This window comes from Suillus paluster, assembly GCF_016628075.1.
Source record: "Suillus paluster strain FC165 chromosome Unknown EDB91scaffold_28, whole genome shotgun sequence".
NCBI lineage: Eukaryota > Fungi > Basidiomycota > Agaricomycetes > Boletales > Suillaceae > Suillus > Suillus paluster.
Genome location: NW_024537588.1, coordinates 16,442 through 37,074, shown reverse-complemented (window position 1 = coordinate 37,074; position 20,633 = coordinate 16,442). Strand labels below are relative to the sequence as shown.

Sequence of the window (20,633 nt, the reverse complement as noted above, 5' to 3'; positions counted from 1 at the left end):
CATCTGTAAATGTGGAGACATGGGTGGGTTCATTGAAGGTACTACCGGTGGGTGCCGCAGATGGAGTGGGTTCATTGAAGGTACTACCGGTAGGTGCTGCAGATGGAGAAGTGTCGACATCAGGCTCATGATTGATTTCTCCAGCAAAAGAGTTGTTGTGTGAAAAATCATTCACATCAACATCAACACCACGTGACATGGTAGATGATTCGTTCTCAGAGTTAGATGCAGGTGGACGTGAAGTTGGGGAATGCGCAAGTGAATGATTGATGGGGGTAGACTCTGCAGTTAAGGGCGAAGATAGGGTTGAGTCAGTTTCAGCAGACAGTTGGACTACGTCAGGCAATGAGTTGCAGGGTGGTTCAATGGGCATGGGGGGCTCAACCTCGGGGGTGAGCTTCTCTCCATTCTTCACGCGTCGTAAACGATCTTCAAGCTCTTCACTTGAGATCGGAACAAAACGGCATGTGCCACTCTCAATGGCACTCACAAGATTCTCAAGGCCCTCTATGCCGCCCTTTAAATCTGATGGATTTGCCCACTGTGGGTGAGTCCAACCAATGAGCTTGACCTGATGACAGCGGACAAGGTTGTGATACTGTGTGAACTCCATTGTCATGGAGAGGTCATTAGTTACCTCGCCTGTATTGTTTTTGTTAGCACAATTTTCGAATGTAATCAATAGAAAACCTTACATAGCAAGGCACGAAGACCCATTCTGATAGCTGTTTTAGCCTTAGCCACACGATCATGGTGATTGGTGGATGTGCCTAGATGGGCATTAGAAAATGTTATACCATGGTAATATACTCACTCACTCAAGAGTAAACCACTGGCAAGTATTGTACTTTCAAAGTCAGTAGCCAACTGAGCAATGTCCTTGCGCAAGTACAAGCGAACAAATTGCTTGGCTGCAGGACTTGTAAAAAATGCTTTGGGCGCCATGGTAAAATCTGAAATGCCTCGGACCATGAAGACCATCGCTTCAATACCGACACGCAGTTTGAGAGCCTCGAGCTGAACATATGAGATCAAGTATCTAACAATACAATTGAACATGACTCACCTCTTCTTTGACGTACTGAAAACTACAACCACATTCAGCCGCACACATCCGAGCGGTTATGTTTGGAGGATGGCTACTAGCTCCTTTTTTGATGGTGTTAAACTCGGCTACAAGCTTTGCCTTATCTGCATCTGTGAGGTCATGGTATTCTGCAGTGTGCTGGACTAAGTCTGCAACATTCGACTTCTCATTGAAGCCCTTGCCTTCCCCATGTCTTGTCAGCATCGTGAGGATTATATTAGAAATACGTAGCCTACCTTCATTACTCTTTAGACCTTTGAAGTGCATAAAGGTGTGCCATGCACTCGTCTTGTGGTGTTTGCACTGGTGAATCGTCAAGCCAAGTGAAAAGCATTCAAGATACTGATGGTGTGGCTGTTTGAACTTCGAGGCCAATTCAGTGGCCTTCACATTAATGTAGTTGAGAATGGCTTGAATTTCTTGTTCTTCGTCAAGGCGCTTGGTGTGCCTGCATTGCATTAACTGCTGACGTACTTCCTTAGACATCTTGACCTGGGGTCGACGTGCACGAGAGATGAGTTGATGAGGGTTGTGGGGCCGGTTCATCATAAATCTGGCAGCATTGAGTTCAAACAAATTGGGGGGGGGGGGGGGGGGGCACGAGCTTGCATAGTAATCCTAGTATGAAAATATATACAGGATCAACGTCCAAACCAAAAACAAATTACAAAATTTAGACCTGGCAATCTTTCAACATGGCATCCACAATAGCCTCCGCATCTTCTTGAGAAATATTAGCCTCCTCCTTTAATTTGACAACCCACCTCTTCATCAAATGCTGATCACAGATCTGGTGACAAAGTCGGTGAAAGTTGTCTGGATATCCCAGGCTTTCCAAGATAGTCATAGTCTCGCTACCAAAAGGGATGATGACCGAATTATTTGACAATGGGGCCGAAGACGCCTGACGGGTAATATAGCTCATGGGCGTAGATGCAAACATACTGGTGGGTAGAGCCAATGGTACTGCTCAAACATCCTTACCCTTCTGGGTTGAGAATGTAACATGAGGATAAGTCCACAGTGAAGATGGGTGAGTGTCAGAGTCACTCAAAGACTCGACCATGGTGACGGGAGTATCCTACACTGAGCATTAGTCATTTCATCATTAAAAGAAATCCTTCTTACCTTGATCATTCCCTGAAACGAGTGCACTTTGGACTTTTTCACTGGTGTAATGGGTGTCACATTGTCAGTGTCATTAGCAGAAATGTTGACAGTGCTGTCATGAGTGTGATTGCCGGAGCTCTGTACACCAACCTGAGACGCCACCCACATAATTTGAGTATCATAGTGGTGTGGAATGTAAGATAAGATATGGGACTTGGTTGACAAAAGGACCGCCAGTGAGCCATCTGGGCGGCCTGGAAAGACGAAGTGTGAAGATGATGGGGTGATTGGAAGTGGAATAAGCAGCAATAGGCTAGTCTCTGCCCTGCATTTGCCTTTAGCAGGAGTTTGCGAACTTCCTGATCTCCATCCTTTCTTAGTGCAGGATGATGCGAAGCTTTGAGCAAGAGGAGTTGCATATTTCGCAAGGAAGAGTTGAGTGATCTCGGCGACCACAGGATGTAGCTCGTGATGCTCAAGAAGGACTTTGGGGTTAACGTAGATATTGGCCTTGAGAGATTCAGGAACGATGGGTGTATTTGGAGCCGTGGCGCCTGGATGATGCATGACGATGGTTGAACCACCTGTCAGTCTGTCGAGGACAGTGCACTGCATATAGGATCAATATGTGCATGGTGCACCTAATTAAATACTCACTAAATCAAATATACAAGCCATGATTGTCTCAACATGTGCAGTGCGTGCTCACCAATTTTGCGTCTTCTCTTCTGAAGATGCCTTTTGATATTTGCTGATGCCCATTCGGTAGTGGTCTGTAGTTGCAGTGCAGAATCCCTCTTCATCATACTGTAGGTGTTTTCTGTCATCATGAAATCCATGTGCGAGCATTGTTAAGATTGCTGATGGCCGTTGTTCACCAAGTCCTGTAATTCTGGTTAGACTTGGAGGTAGGGGAATCATAGTTACCATTTCCTCCAGACCGGTCACAGAAGGTGATCTGTTCAATTGAGTTGAAGCTGAAGTACTGGCTTGGGACGACATGATGAGTGTGTGGAGTAGAAATTGTGAGGCTCAGATCAGTTTATGTAGGTGATGGTACTATAATGCACATAATTGACTGAGTGCAATGTGCACATAATTGATAGTGCATGCGACACAAGTAATACAACTCATGGATCAACTCGTGTATGAGTCATGCTGCAGTGCACAAGTCATGCATTAAATCAACACTAGGTACATGCTACTGCAACCTTCAAGTTGAAGAAAAGACAGCACCGCAAGTTAAACATCATATCTTTCGTATCTTCAAAGCAACCAACACATCATCATCAAGTCTAAGACCACTGAGCTAAGGGTGATTCTTGCTTTGAGATCATTGAGACTAGTTGACCCGCAATAAAGCAAAGCGCAATTATATTCATGGAGATTCGAGAACAAAACTAACACTAAAGCTATGTGGCTATTTCTGAGTCTATGAGATGATGATGAAGTCCTTCAATATAGTCATGTATCTGCTCGAGTTGCTGCTCCGCCAAGTCCCGGTCATCATTATGGCCCTCACCCTCATCCGTTTCCTCCCCCAATGTAGGCTGATAATTGAAAGGTGGGGACTGGGGAGGCACAATACGACCCTCGTACACGCCAGCACTCATAGGCCCAGTGTACCCCGAGAGGTGCTGAATTTTGTATTGACAGCTTGCAGGTGTGCCCAATGACAGCACAATTCAGATGCCAGTGGTGGATTCTCCATTGTAAGGTGGGAGATGGCGAGAGGATAGTTGATGGCGTCATCGCGGATTCTTGTAAGTAAACGTCCAACCTCGATTTTAAGCTGACAGATTTCTTCATAAGCACACTGTTGCTCAAAGTATTGAGTGGAGGCATGATGGTATGCAGGATTCACCCAATGTTTGGCTTGAACCATGCCAACTGTTTTGTGGAGTAGGTCAAATTCAGCTAGAAAAGAGTATTCGACAATTTGTTCCCACTGCAGCGAGGGACGAGGAGGGTCCAATTGTGCAGCATACTTATTGTACCTTTGTAGAGCATTGCGGACAGCATTTGCACGACTCTTCAGTGCAGTCGAGATCTGGGTGCGCAGTTTGTAGCCTATTGTCATATACCTGATCCGACCGCTCTGATACTGATATCCGCTCCGCTTTCCAACCCTTCCGCCCCACCCATCCTCCACTCTGTCCAATCACAAGTCTGCATTCCGCCCTATGCTTCTGCTCAACCGCTCAACTGGTCCCCTTCCATAACCTCTCCATTCAACTGGATCTCTTTCCCCTTTTAGATATATACCTTCCCCATTGGTACATAGACCCTTACTTCCGGATGACTGGTAATTCCTATTACTGCTCGATCACTGATCCGATGTGTACATATTGATATCCGCCCTGACTTATGTCTTCGCCTATGTAAAATACTTACAAACTATATCCTTGGTACATAGCTTTACTACATAGTTATCCTGATCACTGCCTCATACATAGTAGTATATAACATATCATGTACTTAGATATTTTTCCTCAGTCTTAATATTACTTGTCTTCTCGCAGTTATATCTTGTGAGGATTCTCAGTAGGACCTTGCCTCCTCTGGACACAAGTCTCAACTTGTTGTCACCTCCGACCCTCCAACCCTCCGCTCCGACTTAGAGCCATGCTCTAAGTCTTCCCCTTATTACTCCACCCCTATCAAATATCCTCCTTTGCCCCTCTGCATTATCCTCTGCCTTCCCTGACCCTACCAAAATTCCCCTTGTTCCTATCCACCCTCTGCATCACTCCCCACCTTCTCTGCTCTGCTCCTAGTTGGCCCACCGCTAGTAGCTCTTACTCCCCGACCCTCAGAGCGGACCAAAGTGGTCCAATCGTCCTACTGTCGGACCCGCTCCAAATTCGGGGCACGTACTCAGCTAAGGGCACAGCACAAGAGCTGAAGCCAAGCCCCGACCCCTCTGCTTCCTGAGTCGGCATGGTACCTAACACCTATATATAAATATTAATAGCGAGAAATTCAGAGGTTAAATCAAAAACATACCTAGTCCGCTCATCTGCAATTTTGTCAACTCAAGTAGATGCATAACTACCAAACGCTCGACATCATCAACTGCCTTGTGATAAAGACGGTGCATGATGCGTGATTGTGCCTTCAAGCACTCAGGGTGGTCTTCTCCCCATTGCGCCTCCAATGCCATCTGCCATTCATAATCCATGACAACTTCGAGCTTCTGATCTCGCTGGCATGTGATTGCAGCATCTTTTGCTGAAAAATCGGGGTGCAGATCGAGCCTGCTAAACTCCACCTGTGCCGCTTTATAACTGGCCCTGTTGTACATAATTAAGTTTCATAGTGTGTAGAAAAAAAAGACAGACACTTACTGGGCCTCCTCATAGTCAATCAAAGCTTTCACATAGTCTACTTCAGTGCTGGTCCCATCTTTCTTGTGTGCCAGATGTTTAAGATACAAAAATTCATCTTGAAGGTCATCTTCGAAGGGTGTGGTAGCCTCAGCGTGTGACGCTCGGAAATTGATGATAAAGCTTGTAGTCGTCGAGATAAGGTTGAGCGATTGAACGTAATTGTGATAGATGAAATCTGCTAGATATTCATTAGCCAAGTGTCCTTCCCACAATGAATGACTTACATAGTGCAGCATATCAATCCATATCTTGGAACCGAAAATGCTCATCGAGTGCTTGATGATGATGGAAGTCTGTTGCATTGCATATATTACCAGCCAGAGCGTTTGAGCCTGAAAAAATGCACTCGCAAGTCTCAAAGTCCTCTTTGCCAGCACCGACTTTGTACTTCGAGTGGTGTTCTACTTGGCAGAGGCGGTTGTGAGCATGTCCGTGAAATGCGGGAACTACTCCCTGAAGGTTGAGTCGCTTGGCATCATCCGCTAGTGAGCTCCGCATAACAATTTTTTTAAAGGCACACTTGATGTCGTAGCCATATAGGATGTTATCGCCGAAAATGTCCATGAGTTTCCTGATGCTGGCAATCGGATACTTCATCCTGCATAAGTGGTTAACAAACAGATAGACACCAAAGACAAAAAAAAAAGACAAACAGCTCCCCACTTCACACCATATCGCATATTGTGAGTAAGAAGCCATGCCGACACACAGTAATAAAGATGCCAGACTTCTTAAAGATGGCGAACATTTTTTTACGAGACTCTGGGGCAGCATTTTGCCAGCAATCAACACAGACAGTGCTCAGCTCCGATGAGTCTCCAGAGTCAGGCTCATCTATCCAAGGGTCATCTGGATCATGCAAGACGTGTTGTTTTTGCATGCGATGTGCATGCTGAACTTTGTCCTTGAACTGATCTACATAAGTTTCAGTGAGCCAAATGTAAGATAAGCCACATCTTGGGCCAAAGCGCTCATTGCCATGGTGTATGGCTGGATCAATGAGCTTTGCTGAGTTATTACCATCAAGGGCACATAGGACTGAATACTTGAGGGGTGGTTCACCCACCACCTTGTACTGACAAGCAGGACACAAGTTGAGCATGCGCCAATTTGGTGTATTGTGACTGTTAAGACCATGCTCAGGGGTAAAGTGGAGTCTGAGGGGCTTGGCTTCAGCTCATGCGCTGCGCCCCTTACCCGAGTACATGCCCCTAATTTCAGAGTGTAGTCTGACACAAGTTCTATGAGTTCCGACAGGATGTCGGAACGGGGGTCCTCTGAAGGAGGACCAACGGACTACTAGGTGAGCGCGGGAAAGTCGGGCAGGGGTTGTTCCGCCTGACAGGAGGGAGGCAGGGGACTACTGTGGTCGGAACCAACAGTAGAAGCAGAGTGGAAGGGACTGCTTTGACTAAGTCCGAAGCAGAGCAGAGCGGAGGGGACAAATGCGAGAGTGCGGGGTTTAGTTCTGATGAGTGGGAAAGCCGGTCGATGTGCAGGGAGTCGGAAGAGCAGAGGAATGGGGGAATGGGGGAGCAGGGGAACGAGGGAATGGGGGAATGGGGGAACAGAGGATCGGGGGAATGGAGGATCGGAGGATGGCCGGCCTAGGGAGTCAATCCCCTAGGCCGGCTTTAACAGGAGTTGACTAGGATCAGGCCCAAGTCAGAGAACAGAAGAGCAGGGCTTAGAAAAGGTAATATTCAGACTGAGTATCTACAGACAAATGTACATATGTTTATATACTCTAAGTGATGAGCATAGCATAGCAGAAGGCTATGTGCTGAGTGTACAGGATTACAATAGGATGACTGAGACATATGAGAATAAGGCTCGGGGAACAGTATGTATGTGACAGATCAGAATTGCTAGGGTATAGGAATTACCGGTGATCCAAAAAGCGGAACTATGATACTAAATGGGGATAGGACCAGTTGAGTGGTTCCTAGTCTAGGAGTGGACTGGTGAGGCGGTCGGACTAATAGTCGGGTAGGGCAATACGAGTGGAACTGAAGGATCCAAGCAGGTCAGAAAAGCAGAGGGAGTAGGAGTAGGGTCGGGCAGATCAATAGGGCGGAGGAGCGGAACCCCAGATAGGGTTGGATGGAAGGGGTATGGTGTCGGAGGACATATGGGTAGTGTCAGAGGAGCGGAATGGGGTCGGGCGGAGGTAGCAGGGCTAATCCTGCTGAGATGCACTTCGTGCATTGTCGGGGAAGGAGGAATGGAGTGGACAGGGAAACAGGGGGTCGGACCAGGGGTGGGGATGTTCACAGGTGGTATTGGAGGTGCTCGGATCCGGTATATGACAGTGACCAAGGGCAATTTGAAGACGGTTTTCGATACGCTGCTCAAGTTCAAGGTAAACGTCATAGGCAACTCATAGCTGTTCGGCAAGTTGTCGCCGATAACACACCTAGTTTATGTAAATATCAGTTTTGAGGAGACAAATGGACTTACATTGTGAAGGAAGGCAAGCTTTTTCGCTTCTGCATTGATGCTGTAACATGGGCACACACGGTGGGTCTGACGGAAGACATCAAGGGTGTGAATTGTAATAGCAACTGTAGGATGAAGGGGAGAACTGCCAATGCAGCCATGTTGAAGTAAGGTGGCATTGATGAAAGGCGAGGCATGATTGAAAGTGTGGGTGCTGCAATCTACGCTACATGAAAAATACGAAATGATGAGCTCAGAGTCTTTGACTCACCAAAAATATCAATGACCTCCATTGAGAATGAACTATCAATCGCAGGGGAAGGCGCCATTGTTTGATGATGGTGACGGTAGTGAAGAAGCGCATCTGTAAGGTTATCGTATTGGGTAGACCAGTCAGCAAGCTGCTGGGCTACACAATCACTGCGGTTGCGCAAGTCGAGGTGTCTGCAATACGTTGAAGTGAGGATAGTGAGAGAACGATATAGAGAGAGATGAAGTTAACATATGTTGTGCGTTCAGTTGTGATTTGCTCCAGGTCCGCATACAACAATATCTCTTCTGCTCCATGACTAAATGAAAAACCCTCTTCCCCAGGAGGAGGAAACATAGTGTCGACTTCCATGGTGTAGGAGGCAAGGTCATGTCCATCTGGTGAGGTAGAGGTATCCGTGATGGACTGCTGGTTTTCGGCACTCAACAACCGCTCGCGTTCCCTCAAAGACATCTCTAGAACATACCATTAGTACAGAATCAGTGGTGTAGCAAGTCCTACTTTTGAGAAGTGATGCTCAGAGTGCATGGGCCTCTTGTTGACGTTTTTGAATGGTGCCCGCACATTGGTTTTGAGGTTTGGTTCCCCCAACATAGATGGTACACTTTCTTGACATGCCACCTACAGAATGACGTGTCATATTCCTCGTCATTGTCGGTGTTGTTGCTGTCGTTGCGAAACTGCAAGTCAGTGTGGTGTAAGAGGTGGGAAGTACAATTCCCACGTACCTCCTTGCTGTAAGAATGTACGAGGTCATGGTAGTGTATAGAGAAGGTGTAGATTCCAATGAGAGTGTGTAATGAAATAAAATAATACTATAGAATAAAGGAAGAACAATCATAAGGATACGAGCTCACTGTTGTTGACGACGAGCAGAGAGGTGGCGGCGTTGTGCCCATTATGGGAGGCAGTGGAGTTGCCAAAACAGGTAATGGAGGAACCCAAGCACCGCGGGTGTGCACCGGCGGTGCTCCCTATGAAAAGAATACAAGTAAAGGCCTATAGAGCACTGCTGGTGTGCACCGGCGGTGCTCCATACAATCATGTTTAAGCTTAATTAAGTGTGACTAAGATTACCATAGGGCCAGTTGACTAACTAGGTAATGTGGGAAACATAGGTGGTTTCTCCTAATGACCATGGGTGTTATGTGAATATGCACAGCAAAGAAATAGCACAACATGAGCCCACCATGGGCGTTTCGTGATGACGATAGTGGGTGACTGTATGGCTGTTTTACCCGTCGTGGATTTCGAGGCAGCTGGAGCTTGTGATGTCGACGCCTGGGCTTGGTGTTGCAGCTGCTGTGCTGGTGTCCCATTGTTTCGTTTCGGTCGCCAAGCAACAACTAATGGCTGCACGACAGAAATAATGGAACCCCGGTGACAAGAATTGCAACTGAAAAACATACCTTCTTGTCCCGTACTGTAGCAACTTCGACGATGCGAGGACTGTGACGAGAGAAGATACTCTGCCTCAGACGGTGCTTGAGTTCGGTTGCTTGATCAGTGTTTGTTTTTCGTCGTGTGGGGGCTGAAAGAAGGGTACTAGCAGCAGCGAGCAGTTTCTTGGAGAGTCCTGGGCGCTGCCGTGGTCGTGGCGGGGAGGGACGAGAATACTGTGGCCAATAATGTAAGGGCAGAATGAAACATGCGCTGGTGCACTTACATCATATGTTCCCCCAAAGAAATCAGGTGATGTATCTTGCATGTAGTCATCTTCATCTTGGCCAGGGATCTCCATCTGCGTGGTTGTCAGCAGGTAAAATGAATAAGAAATGGAGCAAATGCATGAAGAAGACATTCATTGGGCGACGACGCGGCGGGGACATGAGTAACGGAGTTTGAGAGAGAGAACTTAGACATACAGTCAGGTCGTCAGGTGCGCTAGTCTGAATTTGAAATGAGATAATAAATGGATGTGAAATCAATGGGAACTTACTGTGGGTGACACCTGTTCCGAAGGAGCATCTTCCGACAATGCCTCCTCGGGTATTGCCCACTCCGAGACTTTCTTATGATTTCCTCCGCTCAGAATGTGCTTGCCATCCATAGAGAAGGAGACAGCGTACACTGGATTTGAGTGGTTGAATATGATGATGATTTGTTGATGCGAGAGCTGCCAGAGGCGGGCTTGGTTATCATCGGATGCAGATGCGACGAGTGTGCCAGTTGAGTTTATAGCAATGGTGTTAATATCTCTTGTATGGCCCTTCCAGGGCTCACCGACCTGCTTCCATGTCGATGTATCCCACTCCCGTATAGTGGGATCAAAAATAGAGCCCCCTGACAGAAGGCGTGTCCCATCAGGCGTCCACGCGAGTGAGTAATGAGATGCATGGCTCCCAAATGTTGTAATGCCCTCCCTCGTGCCCGGCTTCCATATTTGTATATTTCGAGATGTCGCGATGGCAAGATATTCACCAGATGGCGAATATCGAACGCACCAGACTTCTGTACCACAATCGATTGGAAGTCCTTGCAGATGCCAGGTTACTGTGCTCCACAGCTTTGTTGTCTTGTCCCATGAACCAGTCGCGATCACTGCGCCATCTGGGGAAAAGTCCAGCGAGCGGATGCGATCAGAATGGGTGTTGATGGATTGAGTCAGAGATTCGCCAGTGTCCCCATGCCAGGCGATGAGCTTTCCCTCCTTATCACCGCTTGCTATCGATTTCCCATCTCGTGATACTGCCACTGCCTGCACCAACCCGCGATGCCCCTCCATCTTCTTCAACACAACACCCTCTTGTAAGTCCCACAGGCGAAGCGTTCCGTTGTGTAAGCCCGTCACCATACATGGTCTATTGGGGAACACTGCGACTGCTCGTACAAATTCTTCATGATCCTCAAACGCTCGAATAGGTGTGGTGCTTGGATCTATTGACTGCGCTGCTTCTTCTGCCATTCTTGTGACGATCGATTGTTGAGCACGGCGAAGTTGTAGAGGTACGTTTTATAATGCCACTTCACAGCATTGCCTACACTTGTCTCATTGGACGCTCAAGGTACAAGGCACGAGGCTGTTCACCTACACTGTCGTCCACGAGGATACACCCAGAACGTTCCCTGTTATTGTACATGTCTTGCGTGATGTTCTGCGCCCCTGCACGAGCATCTAACTTGGTCCCCAAAGCAAACATCGATCTGGCTCAGTGTCCTAGTCGTGTGGGATAGCACCGCCATCGGTCCTGCAGGGCGGCGTGAACCATACTCTGTGTACCATGACAGGCGTCACTCCAGTGGCGCATCACCGTTATGCAACCTGTCCATATCTGGTGTATGTCGTTCCCCGGACCGCACCTCTGAGTGTCGTTCCTGAAGGATGTGAATGATTCATTTGTTGCCAAGTATGTTGGACTATGTAGGTGTAGCGGCGCCAAGTGCTCTGGAAAAAATCACCTAGAAGGCCTAGGTCTAGATGTTAGTATCTGAGATGTACTGATTGATATCACTGCTCCAGGCAAGTGTGACGAGTGGTGGGCAAAAAATGCTGTGATACATAAATTGACGAGTAGTGAAATAAACGAGATAATGGATTAGGCACAAAGATGAGAGTAGTCCTGTGCTGCGTCCCTACTCTACTAATGACCATAGGTGTGATGAGAAGATGCACAGCAAAGAGATAGCACGACATGAGCCCACCATGGGCGTTTCGCGATGACAATAGTGGGAGGTGACTGTGCAGCTGTTGTACCCATCGTGGTAGCAGCAGGAGCAGGTATTGTGGACGTCGAGGCAACGGGAGCTTGCAATGTCGACGCTCGGGCTTGGTGTTGCAGATTCTGCACTGGCCTCGGCTTGTCTTTTTCCGGCTGCCAAGCAACAACAATGCCTGTACAGAAATCATTAGACTTCGGTATTTTGGAAACACAAACCAAGAAAGCACACCTATTTGTCCCGTACTGCAGCAACTTCAACGACACTAGGATCACGACGAGAAAAGAGAGTTTGCATTTGGCATTGTTGAAGTTCGGTTGCTCCATCAGAGTTGGAGTGAGAGGGGCGGACGAGCTATGAAAGGCGATCGGTGAGCGTACTTAGACTCACAAAAGATGGTGCGAGAGCATGACAGCAGCAACGAGCAGAGTAATGGGGATGGATGTTGTGTGCTGCAGTGAACTGAGAGCAAGGGGTCAGAACAAGAGCTGGGTGAAAAAATCTGACGACACACATAAACGTCGTCTCGCGCCTCATCGAAAAAGAGTGGCGGCGGTTCATCATTGGCCTGTGTTGCATCTCCCTAGAATGCCAATGTTACACTCGAAATGTTTCAGAAACATGTCACGTACTTCCATTGACGAGGTTTCAACTGCGACCTGCGAGTGGGATATTAAGTGTAGTTGATATGATACCGCAAAGACCTGAGATTTACACTCGCATCAGGAATGGACAGGAGGTCTTCAAGGCCTGCTTTTTGAAGATGGCATTAGGATGTGACACGGGTGAGGGTCACCCGGGTACCACCCACGGACAGAACGTGGAATAGATGACTCCAGGATCTGTGAGTAGGAGTGTATTTGAAGCATCAGAATGAGCGCATTGGAAGGAACGAACAGGATGCATCGCTGCTCTCAGTACATCGACAGGCATGCTGGGATGCATTTAGATTTGAAGCAATTGAATGAGGCATGACCAGGATTCAATGTGAAGGATATTAGAGAATTTCGTCGGGACACGATTTTGTTAGATGCAATGTGATTCGGACACGCAGTTAGGTCAGCTATGCACAAGTTAAATGACCATCTCCTTGCCTAGTAGGGTGGATGCGATCGAACTGCCAAGTAAACCAATAAACGGAACTTGCCGATTAGGTCGGACTTCAAATGATCAATATTCCGCTCATCCCAATTTTGGTTTGCATCGGGCGACAACATCACCGCGTACCGGTTGACATTCCACATTTTTATCGTCCCGTTGTAGGATCCGCTCACGACACGCTCACCATCCGCACTCCAGCACGCTGTCCGCAAACGTTTGCTGTGGCCTGTCCATTTGGCGATGACCTTCCCTGTGGTGTGACGTGATTTATGGCGTCTCTTGTGTGTCAGCCGCTGGTGAAGACATTGCTGGCGCTCAACTCCGGTATATCGTGGACTACGTAGGCGGGAGAAGCTGCCAGAATCTCTGAATTAGTGCTTACTGGATTAGGACGACTTTAGGACTGTATGTATGGCGTTGTTCGAGAATTCGCAACAGAACTTTGCAGAAGTCCAATGTCGCTGTTAACCGATCGGTCTGCTTCACCTGACATAAGACCCAAGGGTATCACTCACGAGAAGCCCCGTTCAGACCAACTTGAACCAACTCTCCGCTCACCAGCAAGAGGCATAAACTATAAGCCGAGACAGTGGACGTTTAATTCAGAGTCGAGGGATTTAGGCACCCACGTGTTCGAGTGGTCTTTTAAGGTGCGTCCCATGTGTTATCCTCGTGTTCGCTTCACGGCTTAAGTGCTGTGTAGACGAAGCGCTCAGGTCTGCGACCGGCGCTACGCGCACTTTCCTATACGTAAGAGACTAGTTGGTTGTGACAAGCGTTCGATAGGATGCCGCACTTCCTCTCCAGTTCACATGTTTCTTGCAACCAGTCTACTTTCGAACTTGATGTCTTCCATGTTTTCATTTGGTACAGCATGCCGTCACCGCGGGCTGTGTTCTGGATCCTGCCCTGCTCACTCATATTTGATGTAGACCCCTCCCTTATCACCTTCGAAAGTTCGGTGCTGGTACCCCACACGCTCGTGGCCTGGACCAACATGGACTTGTGCTGTGGTCCCACACTGATCATGATAGTCTTCCAACTTATCGCTTCCCTATCTTATTCGGCACAAGGAACAAGATTTCTGAACGACTCAGATAACCGGTGGCCATCGCATGACTTCACATTCAAGGTAATTGTACACAATTTGTCACTCTTCTCTCATGATCATTCTATGCCGCTTTGAATGCCTTGATAGCTTCGTCAGCTAGCTCTCCAGCTCCAGCAGGGTCTACTGAGGGCGAGTGATGAAAGATCCGTCTACGATAGGAACCACTGAGCTCAGTCGGGGAGGTTACCAATAATCCTATATTAAGGTCGATATCGTATGAAAAGGAACGCGGTGCGAAGATCATGACAAGGCATCAAATGCATGCGATTACACAGACCGTACGTCATACTCTACTAGTATAATCTAATCAGAAATTCACACTGCTTTTGACTCATCGAGTGTCTTAATATTGACAGGACAGCTCCTCATGGTCACCAGTAGTGCCACAAGGAGTGTCCAACTCGCTCAAGCTGTGATCTCAGGTGTTGCGTCTCATAGATCTGCTATGTCTGATGGCGAGTCGCGTCCTTTCAATACCACTTATCTATCGCAGGATGCAACCAGACTCGGAGGTCGTGAAGTGGCCGCTGGCTAGTCAAATTCAAATTTCTGCCAACATGCGGGTGGATCATTGGCTAAATTTATATCAGTTTGCCACGTATGCACCCGAATGAAGCTCAACATGTCTTTGATTCTCAATTTCACAGAACTGATAAGCTGCAGTTGGAAGTGACGCGGGCTCTCGTGGGTTTAATTGTTGTAGGCAAAAACTTCAGGATTTGTCGTCTCCCTCTGAAGAGTTCATCCGTTGACCCCAAGTTTCTGCCGGATACTGCCTACCATCGTGCTGTAAAGTTTCTGCCGTCATCCTCGGACCTGCGGAACAACTGTTCTGGGTAACCAATTGGCAGAACTACTGAACTTTCCTCACAACAGCACCCGGCTCATCGCTAGTATTACACAAACTAGGAACAAAGCAGCATTCACATCATCGTCCATCGATGTGCTGTCAATATGAATTGATGACATGTCGGATGATCCATGGCACAATGGCTCTATCATTCTTCTCACCTGAGTGTCGCCAAGAAGATATATAAGCTCTTCCGCTGCTCTTTCCCCCCTAACGATGTCAGCTCGCATGGATGAAAAAAGGGTCGATACCACCGATGCAATCGACGACTTGCCCACCGTACCCTGTCATGCCCGTGACGGCCTTGAGAGGAGATTAGTGAGGAAGCTTGATTTGCGCATGTCCGTGATCGTCGTTATTTATACCCTGAACTTTGTGAGTCTAAGCATTTCAGCGAACTCTCATCTCTATCGTGTATAACCTGGTGCTTACTGTACACCCGTGATTAGATCGACAGGACGAATGTTAAGTGTGTGACGTATTGTGATATTTGCTTTAATCTCATGACGTTCACAGCAATGCTCGGTTACAAGGTTTTGAGAAAGACCTGCACCTGCATGGGGAACAATATGCCACGGTCTTGTCCATCCTATATGTGGGATACATTATCATGCAAGTGCCAGGGTGAGTTGACTTGCGTCCATCATTGAGGGACGGGTCAACTTGATTTTCTTCCAGGAATATGCTTCTACACCGGCTGGGGAGGCCTGCTATCCTCATTCCTTCTTGTATGGCGGTATGGGGTATGATATCAGTATTAACTGGTTTGTCAACACTGGTCGTTCATGAAGATGACTGCTGATCGTGCCCAGGGATCACAACAAAGTACTAGTACCCATTCTCGTTTTGCACCATTCTAGTCTCTGATAGTTCGACACAAGTTATACGGGGGTCCTTGTCGTCCGTTTCTTTCTTGGCTTCGTCGAAGCGCCTTTTTTTCCTGGTGTTCTGTTTCTTGTATCTAGATGGTATAAACGAGACGAGATCGCCATGAGAACAGGTCTCGTTTCTTGTGGAAGTATACTCAGCTTCGCTTTCGGATCTCTGATTGCATCTGGGATACTTAGCAGCATGGAGGGAAAACTTGGTCAAGCTGCATGGAGGCAAGAAACGATCATTTACTTTACTCGGCGAAGGCTGAATAATCTCTAGGTGGTTATTTTACATCGAGGGTGGCATTACCATCATCGTCGCAATTTTCGCGATTTTCATACTCCCTGATTTCCCACACAACACCAGGTGGCTCACTCCAGAGGAAAGAGCACTTGCCATTTCTCGCCTTGCAGAAGATAGATATGGTACGGCTGAGGAGCTTGGGAAACAGACAACCATCCAAGGACTGCGAGATGCTGTGTCTGACTGGAAGGTGTGGTGGGTGACAGGCGGGATCACTTTCCAGTACGCAGTGCTGTCATTCGCCAGTTACTTTCCGACGATCGCCGCGACCATGGGATATGGAACGACGGTAACCTTATTGCTCTGTGCTCCTCCGTGGGCATTCGCCGCGATAGCTGCATTTTTTATTGTGAGGTCGGGGAATCATTTCTATCGCAAAACGCGTCTCACAGACAATCAGGCACTCTGACAAGAAGCAAAAGCGTTATAGATACCTCGCTGCCTGCAATGGACTTGGCTCCCTTGGATTCATCGTGTCTATCTGTACGATGAACACGGTTGCGCGCTATATTTCTCTGTAAGCGGTACCATCGCTCATCAAGCGCCGCCTGTTATACTCAGAGACGTACAGGTTCTTGATGGCTCAAATCATCGGCGGATATATGGTGCTTTGGGGGTGGATCAGCAACACTTTCGACAGAGAACCCGCGAAACGAGCCGTTGCTATTGCTTTGATTAGCGCGCTGGGGCAGTTGGGCAGTATCGCTGGATCGTGAGTGACATTGCCGTCTCAATATCGTTGATTATCCCCAATGGCACGTGTCTCACAGGTACATCTGGCCGTCCAACTGGGGCCCGACATATCGTTATTCCTCCATCATTTGCATCGCTGCAATTGCGATGTCGACGAGCATGTTTGGTATGATGCATTTGTATTTGAAGCATCAGAATGTGCAGATTGAGAGGAACGAGCGGGATGCAAAGGATGTTAAGGAGCTTCGAGACCCTATTGGTTTCAGGTATCTGGTATAGACGATGATTGATGTGACTCTCGGATACGCGGTTAGGGTACAGAGAATACTTTAGTTAGCTATGTGACATACTCGTCAGCATAAACTAGGTCGCTTCATACTAAAACGTTGAAACCAACCCGGAGATCCTGGAAGTAGAAGATCCTCCTCTCTAAATAGACAGTATCAATAGAGTAGAGAAAGCATTGACAAATAGATAACAGTGCTAACGAACAACAAGAAAAGATGACATAGTTGACCATGTGCTACCTCTGTATAATGACCATCGGGCTGTGGAGATGCACAGCAGAGAAAATGCATGAAACGAGCCCACAAGGGGAGAGGCCGTGACTGTGTGCCTGCTGGACCTGGCGTGGTATTGCTAGTGTCTGGAGCAGAAGGTGTCGCGGACGTCGAGGCCACGGCAGGTTCGATTTGCGATGATGACTGGCTTTGTGATTGGTAGAGACTTCGCCTTGAGCGATCCTGGAGTTCAGTTGCTCCATCGGTATTGGAGTCAGAGCGACAGAAAAGCGACGAAAGGCGGTTGATAAACGTGCGCGGACTCCCCAGGGGGGGGGGGGGGGTGCGGTGCGGGGGCTCTGGAGCCATGCACAGAGGAACGGGAATGGATGCTGCGCGTCGCGGAGGACTGAGAAGACAGGTCAGAACGAGAACTAATTAAAAAAACACTGACGACACACATGAACTGTCGGAGTCAGTCCGAGACGTCCGAGACGAGAGAGGGATAGGATACGAGCGTAACCAAAAGAAGTACGAGCCAGCGACGTATCGGCTGGTACTCGTCCATATTATGGTGTCCCACCCTCTGCGTTACATATATTTTCTGTCTCTATGCTAACATAGTATAAAACTCGTACGAACACCTCAGTTCTTTCTAGAGACTGAGATGTGAGCCCCCATTTTGTTTTTCCTTATCATACATTGATCTGATGAGCATGTAGTACATTGTTTCAACTAGGTACATGACTCGTCCACATACCGAGTTCTTTCTAGAGACGGGATTACATTGTTTCAACTAGCGTCCCGTCCCGCTCGTCACTAAAAACTACATGAACACCGTCTTGCGTCTCGTTGACAAAGCCTGACGGTAGCTGATCGCCCTCAGGCTGCGTGGTCTAGAGTATCGATGTTACGATCATCGAAACGGTCGAGAAACATGTTACGCACGTCTATTAACGACTTTTCAGGTTTGGGAAATTAGTGGTCTTTACCGAAGAGCCATGAGATTTACACTCACATTGGGAAAGGACAGGAGGTCTTGAAGGCCAGCTTCCCTGAGGATGGCATAGACATCCCACACGTATGCGCCCTCGTCCTCGCAACCAGTAACTAGCACTGTTCCGTCAGCAGAAAAGGGTGCGCATCTCACACCTTTTTCGTGCTGGAGGGGATGACCTACTTGGAGGTTCGTGTCGAGATTCCACAGCCGTGCTGTGTTATCATCTGATGCACTTGCAAGGAGGCGGTTGTTCTGAAACAAAGAGATGGCGTTGATGTAGTCTGTGTGACCCTCGAGGATGGCGATCTCCTGCGAAGTCGCGGTGTCGAATATCCTAATTGAGCAATACGACCCGGTGACAAGCTTCTTGCCGTCCGACGTCCATGCCACGCTACAAACTATCCAATTGTGTTTGAGTGTGTCGAGCAGCTCGCCGGTCTCGGCGTCCCAGATTTGTACTGCATCCTCGTTGTGTCCACCCGTCGCAATCCTGGCCCCATCGGGCGAGTAGATCACTGCCCACACATTCTGGTGGTCGGTCTCGATTGGGCCCAGAATGATTACGCCACTCTCGATGTCCCACACTAGTATCGTCCCATCCTCAGATCCGCTCACCACTCGGCCACTATCTGCACTCCAGCACACTGCGTGCACGCCCCCAGGGTGCTCTGTCCATTTGGCCCTGACCTTTCCCGTCTCGATGTCCCACAACCTCACTGTCCCATCAACGCTGCCGCTTGCAACGATCTTACCGTTTGGAGACAATGCCATGGCGTACACTGCTGCCTCGTCCCTTTCGTCTCGCCAGTCGTTGCCTATCTGTGTGCCGCTCTCTATGTCCCATACTCGGAGCGAGCCGTCGTTTGAACATGTGACGGTACGTTGTCCGCCGGGCAGGTGCACAACACCTCGTACCCAGTTGGTATGGCCTCGCATCATCTGGCGGGGCGTGATACTTGGCGTCTCTTGCATTTCATCGGCCGAGGAAGACATGGTCCGCGCTCGGGGTCTTGACTTCGGTAGATCGTGAACTATGGATGTGAGATAAGCTTCCCGGGATCTTTGAATCAGAACGGTTTATCCGGCAACGGAAAAATTTGCTGGGGAGTTGACTGTTTCATTCTTATCAATACAGGCACACGAGACATTGCTCACGAGATCTCAGACTACTCACGAGAATTCAGTCCTGACCCACAAGTCGGCTTATCGATACCGTACTCCAGGTACTGCGGCGGCGCTATCCGAGAAATCTTTATTCGAAGTCACTGGTGTAACATATCGATTAGCTTTGCCTAGGGCCAAGAGTATCACTCACGAGAAGCACGGTTCAAACCAACTCAGTGCTTGAATCACAAGCCAGAGCAAAACCGCAAGCTGGGAAAGTGGGAGTTTGATTTGGAGCCGAGGAAAGTTGGGCACCAGTTCCATTTAAGTCATCTTTCAAGGTCCGTCCCATGCGTCTTGTTCGCTTCACCGCTGAAGTGTTATGTAGAAGAAGTGTCCGGGTCTGTTACAGTGGCTGACTACTAGTACATCGATGATTCATCCTACAGGGTGTGTCGCACTTCCTCTCCACTTCACACCTTTCTTGCACCCAGTTTAATTTCGAACTTGCAGCATGTTTGCTAGCGGTGTACCCTGTACAGCCATCATGTATGAACTCTCCAGTCGGGTGACAAACATTGTATATTGACCTTATATGTTTAGATGGTGACAATACCCATCCCCAGGCCGCTCGACGGACACTATTTTTGTCGAGGCTGCCCAGACACGAGGTAATCCGTCGGGGGGCATATAACTTTGTTGCGTTCCATGGTGGTTACCTGTGGTGTTACGTCATTGATGACAACCACCAGGAAATGCCACAAAGGCTGAGAAAGACGGGATTTACTTCGGAGACCCGTGGTGGCTGCAGATTTGAGATTGTCAACGTCAAGTGTGAGCCTTGGCCAGAAAGACTTGGAAATTGACAGTCAATTTAGAGCGTCCTCAGCGACACGTTTTTAGAATATGATCCCGGCTCAATCAATGATTGTCTCCTCGGAAACAACAAATTGCTAACCACCGTCTAACTAGTTTTTGAAGCAATCGAGAGGTACGAGCGAGATGCGAAGGATATTACGGAGCTTCGAGACCCTATTGGTTTTAGATACCTGGTGTAGATAAGGCTCTCGGACATGAGTTAGATTGATGAGCTACTCGCCGAATCATACATTCGACCGTCTCCTTGCCTACGGAACTGCGAGTGA

The 20,633-nt window shown here is 48.2% G+C and overlaps 4 protein-coding genes across 4 annotated transcripts; 1 reads left to right on the top strand and 3 right to left on the bottom strand.

Moving 5' to 3' along the window:
* Positions 1-238: 238 nt before the first annotated feature.
* Positions 239-1,597, bottom strand: EDB91DRAFT_1028509 (uncharacterized protein; the record flags this gene model as incomplete). The annotated part of the gene is made up of 5 exons (XM_041312679.1): positions 239-642; positions 696-770; positions 834-1,017; positions 1,067-1,269; positions 1,324-1,597. Coding segments are annotated over 5 exons (1,140 nt in total), but the record flags the coding sequence as incomplete, so codon positions are not given.
* Positions 1,598-1,760: 163 nt separating this feature from the next.
* On the bottom strand, positions 1,761-2,875 carry EDB91DRAFT_1248734 (uncharacterized protein; the record flags this gene model as incomplete). The annotated part of the gene is made up of 4 exons (XM_041322972.1): positions 1,761-1,991; positions 2,064-2,168; positions 2,216-2,806; positions 2,855-2,875. 4 exons carry the CDS (start codon positions 2,873-2,875, stop codon positions 1,761-1,763), a joined length of 948 nt encoding a protein of 315 aa, XP_041176792.1.
* Positions 2,876-3,806: 931 nt separating this feature from the next.
* Positions 3,807-8,749, bottom strand: EDB91DRAFT_1237491 (uncharacterized protein; the record flags this gene model as incomplete). Its single annotated transcript, XM_041321593.1, has 9 exons — positions 3,807-4,267; positions 5,204-5,402; positions 5,469-5,490; positions 5,545-5,805; positions 5,843-6,184; positions 6,255-6,710; positions 7,842-7,965; positions 8,043-8,170; positions 8,571-8,749. 9 exons carry the CDS (start codon positions 8,747-8,749, stop codon positions 3,807-3,809), a joined length of 2,172 nt encoding a protein of 723 aa, XP_041176791.1.
* A 6,340-nt stretch (positions 8,750-15,089) lies between these two features.
* On the top strand, positions 15,090-17,245 carry EDB91DRAFT_379780 (MFS general substrate transporter). The gene is made up of 10 exons (XM_041327058.1): positions 15,090-15,390; positions 15,465-15,484; positions 15,532-15,639; positions 15,694-15,779; positions 15,828-15,840; positions 15,897-16,118; positions 16,168-16,545; positions 16,592-16,708; positions 16,763-16,903; positions 16,962-17,245. The coding sequence occupies exons 1-10, from the start codon at positions 15,232-15,234 to the stop codon at positions 17,161-17,163; spliced, it is 1,446 nt and encodes a 481-aa protein (XP_041176790.1). The 5' UTR covers positions 15,090-15,231; the 3' UTR covers positions 17,164-17,245.
* The last annotated feature ends 3,388 nt before the right edge of the window (positions 17,246-20,633 follow it).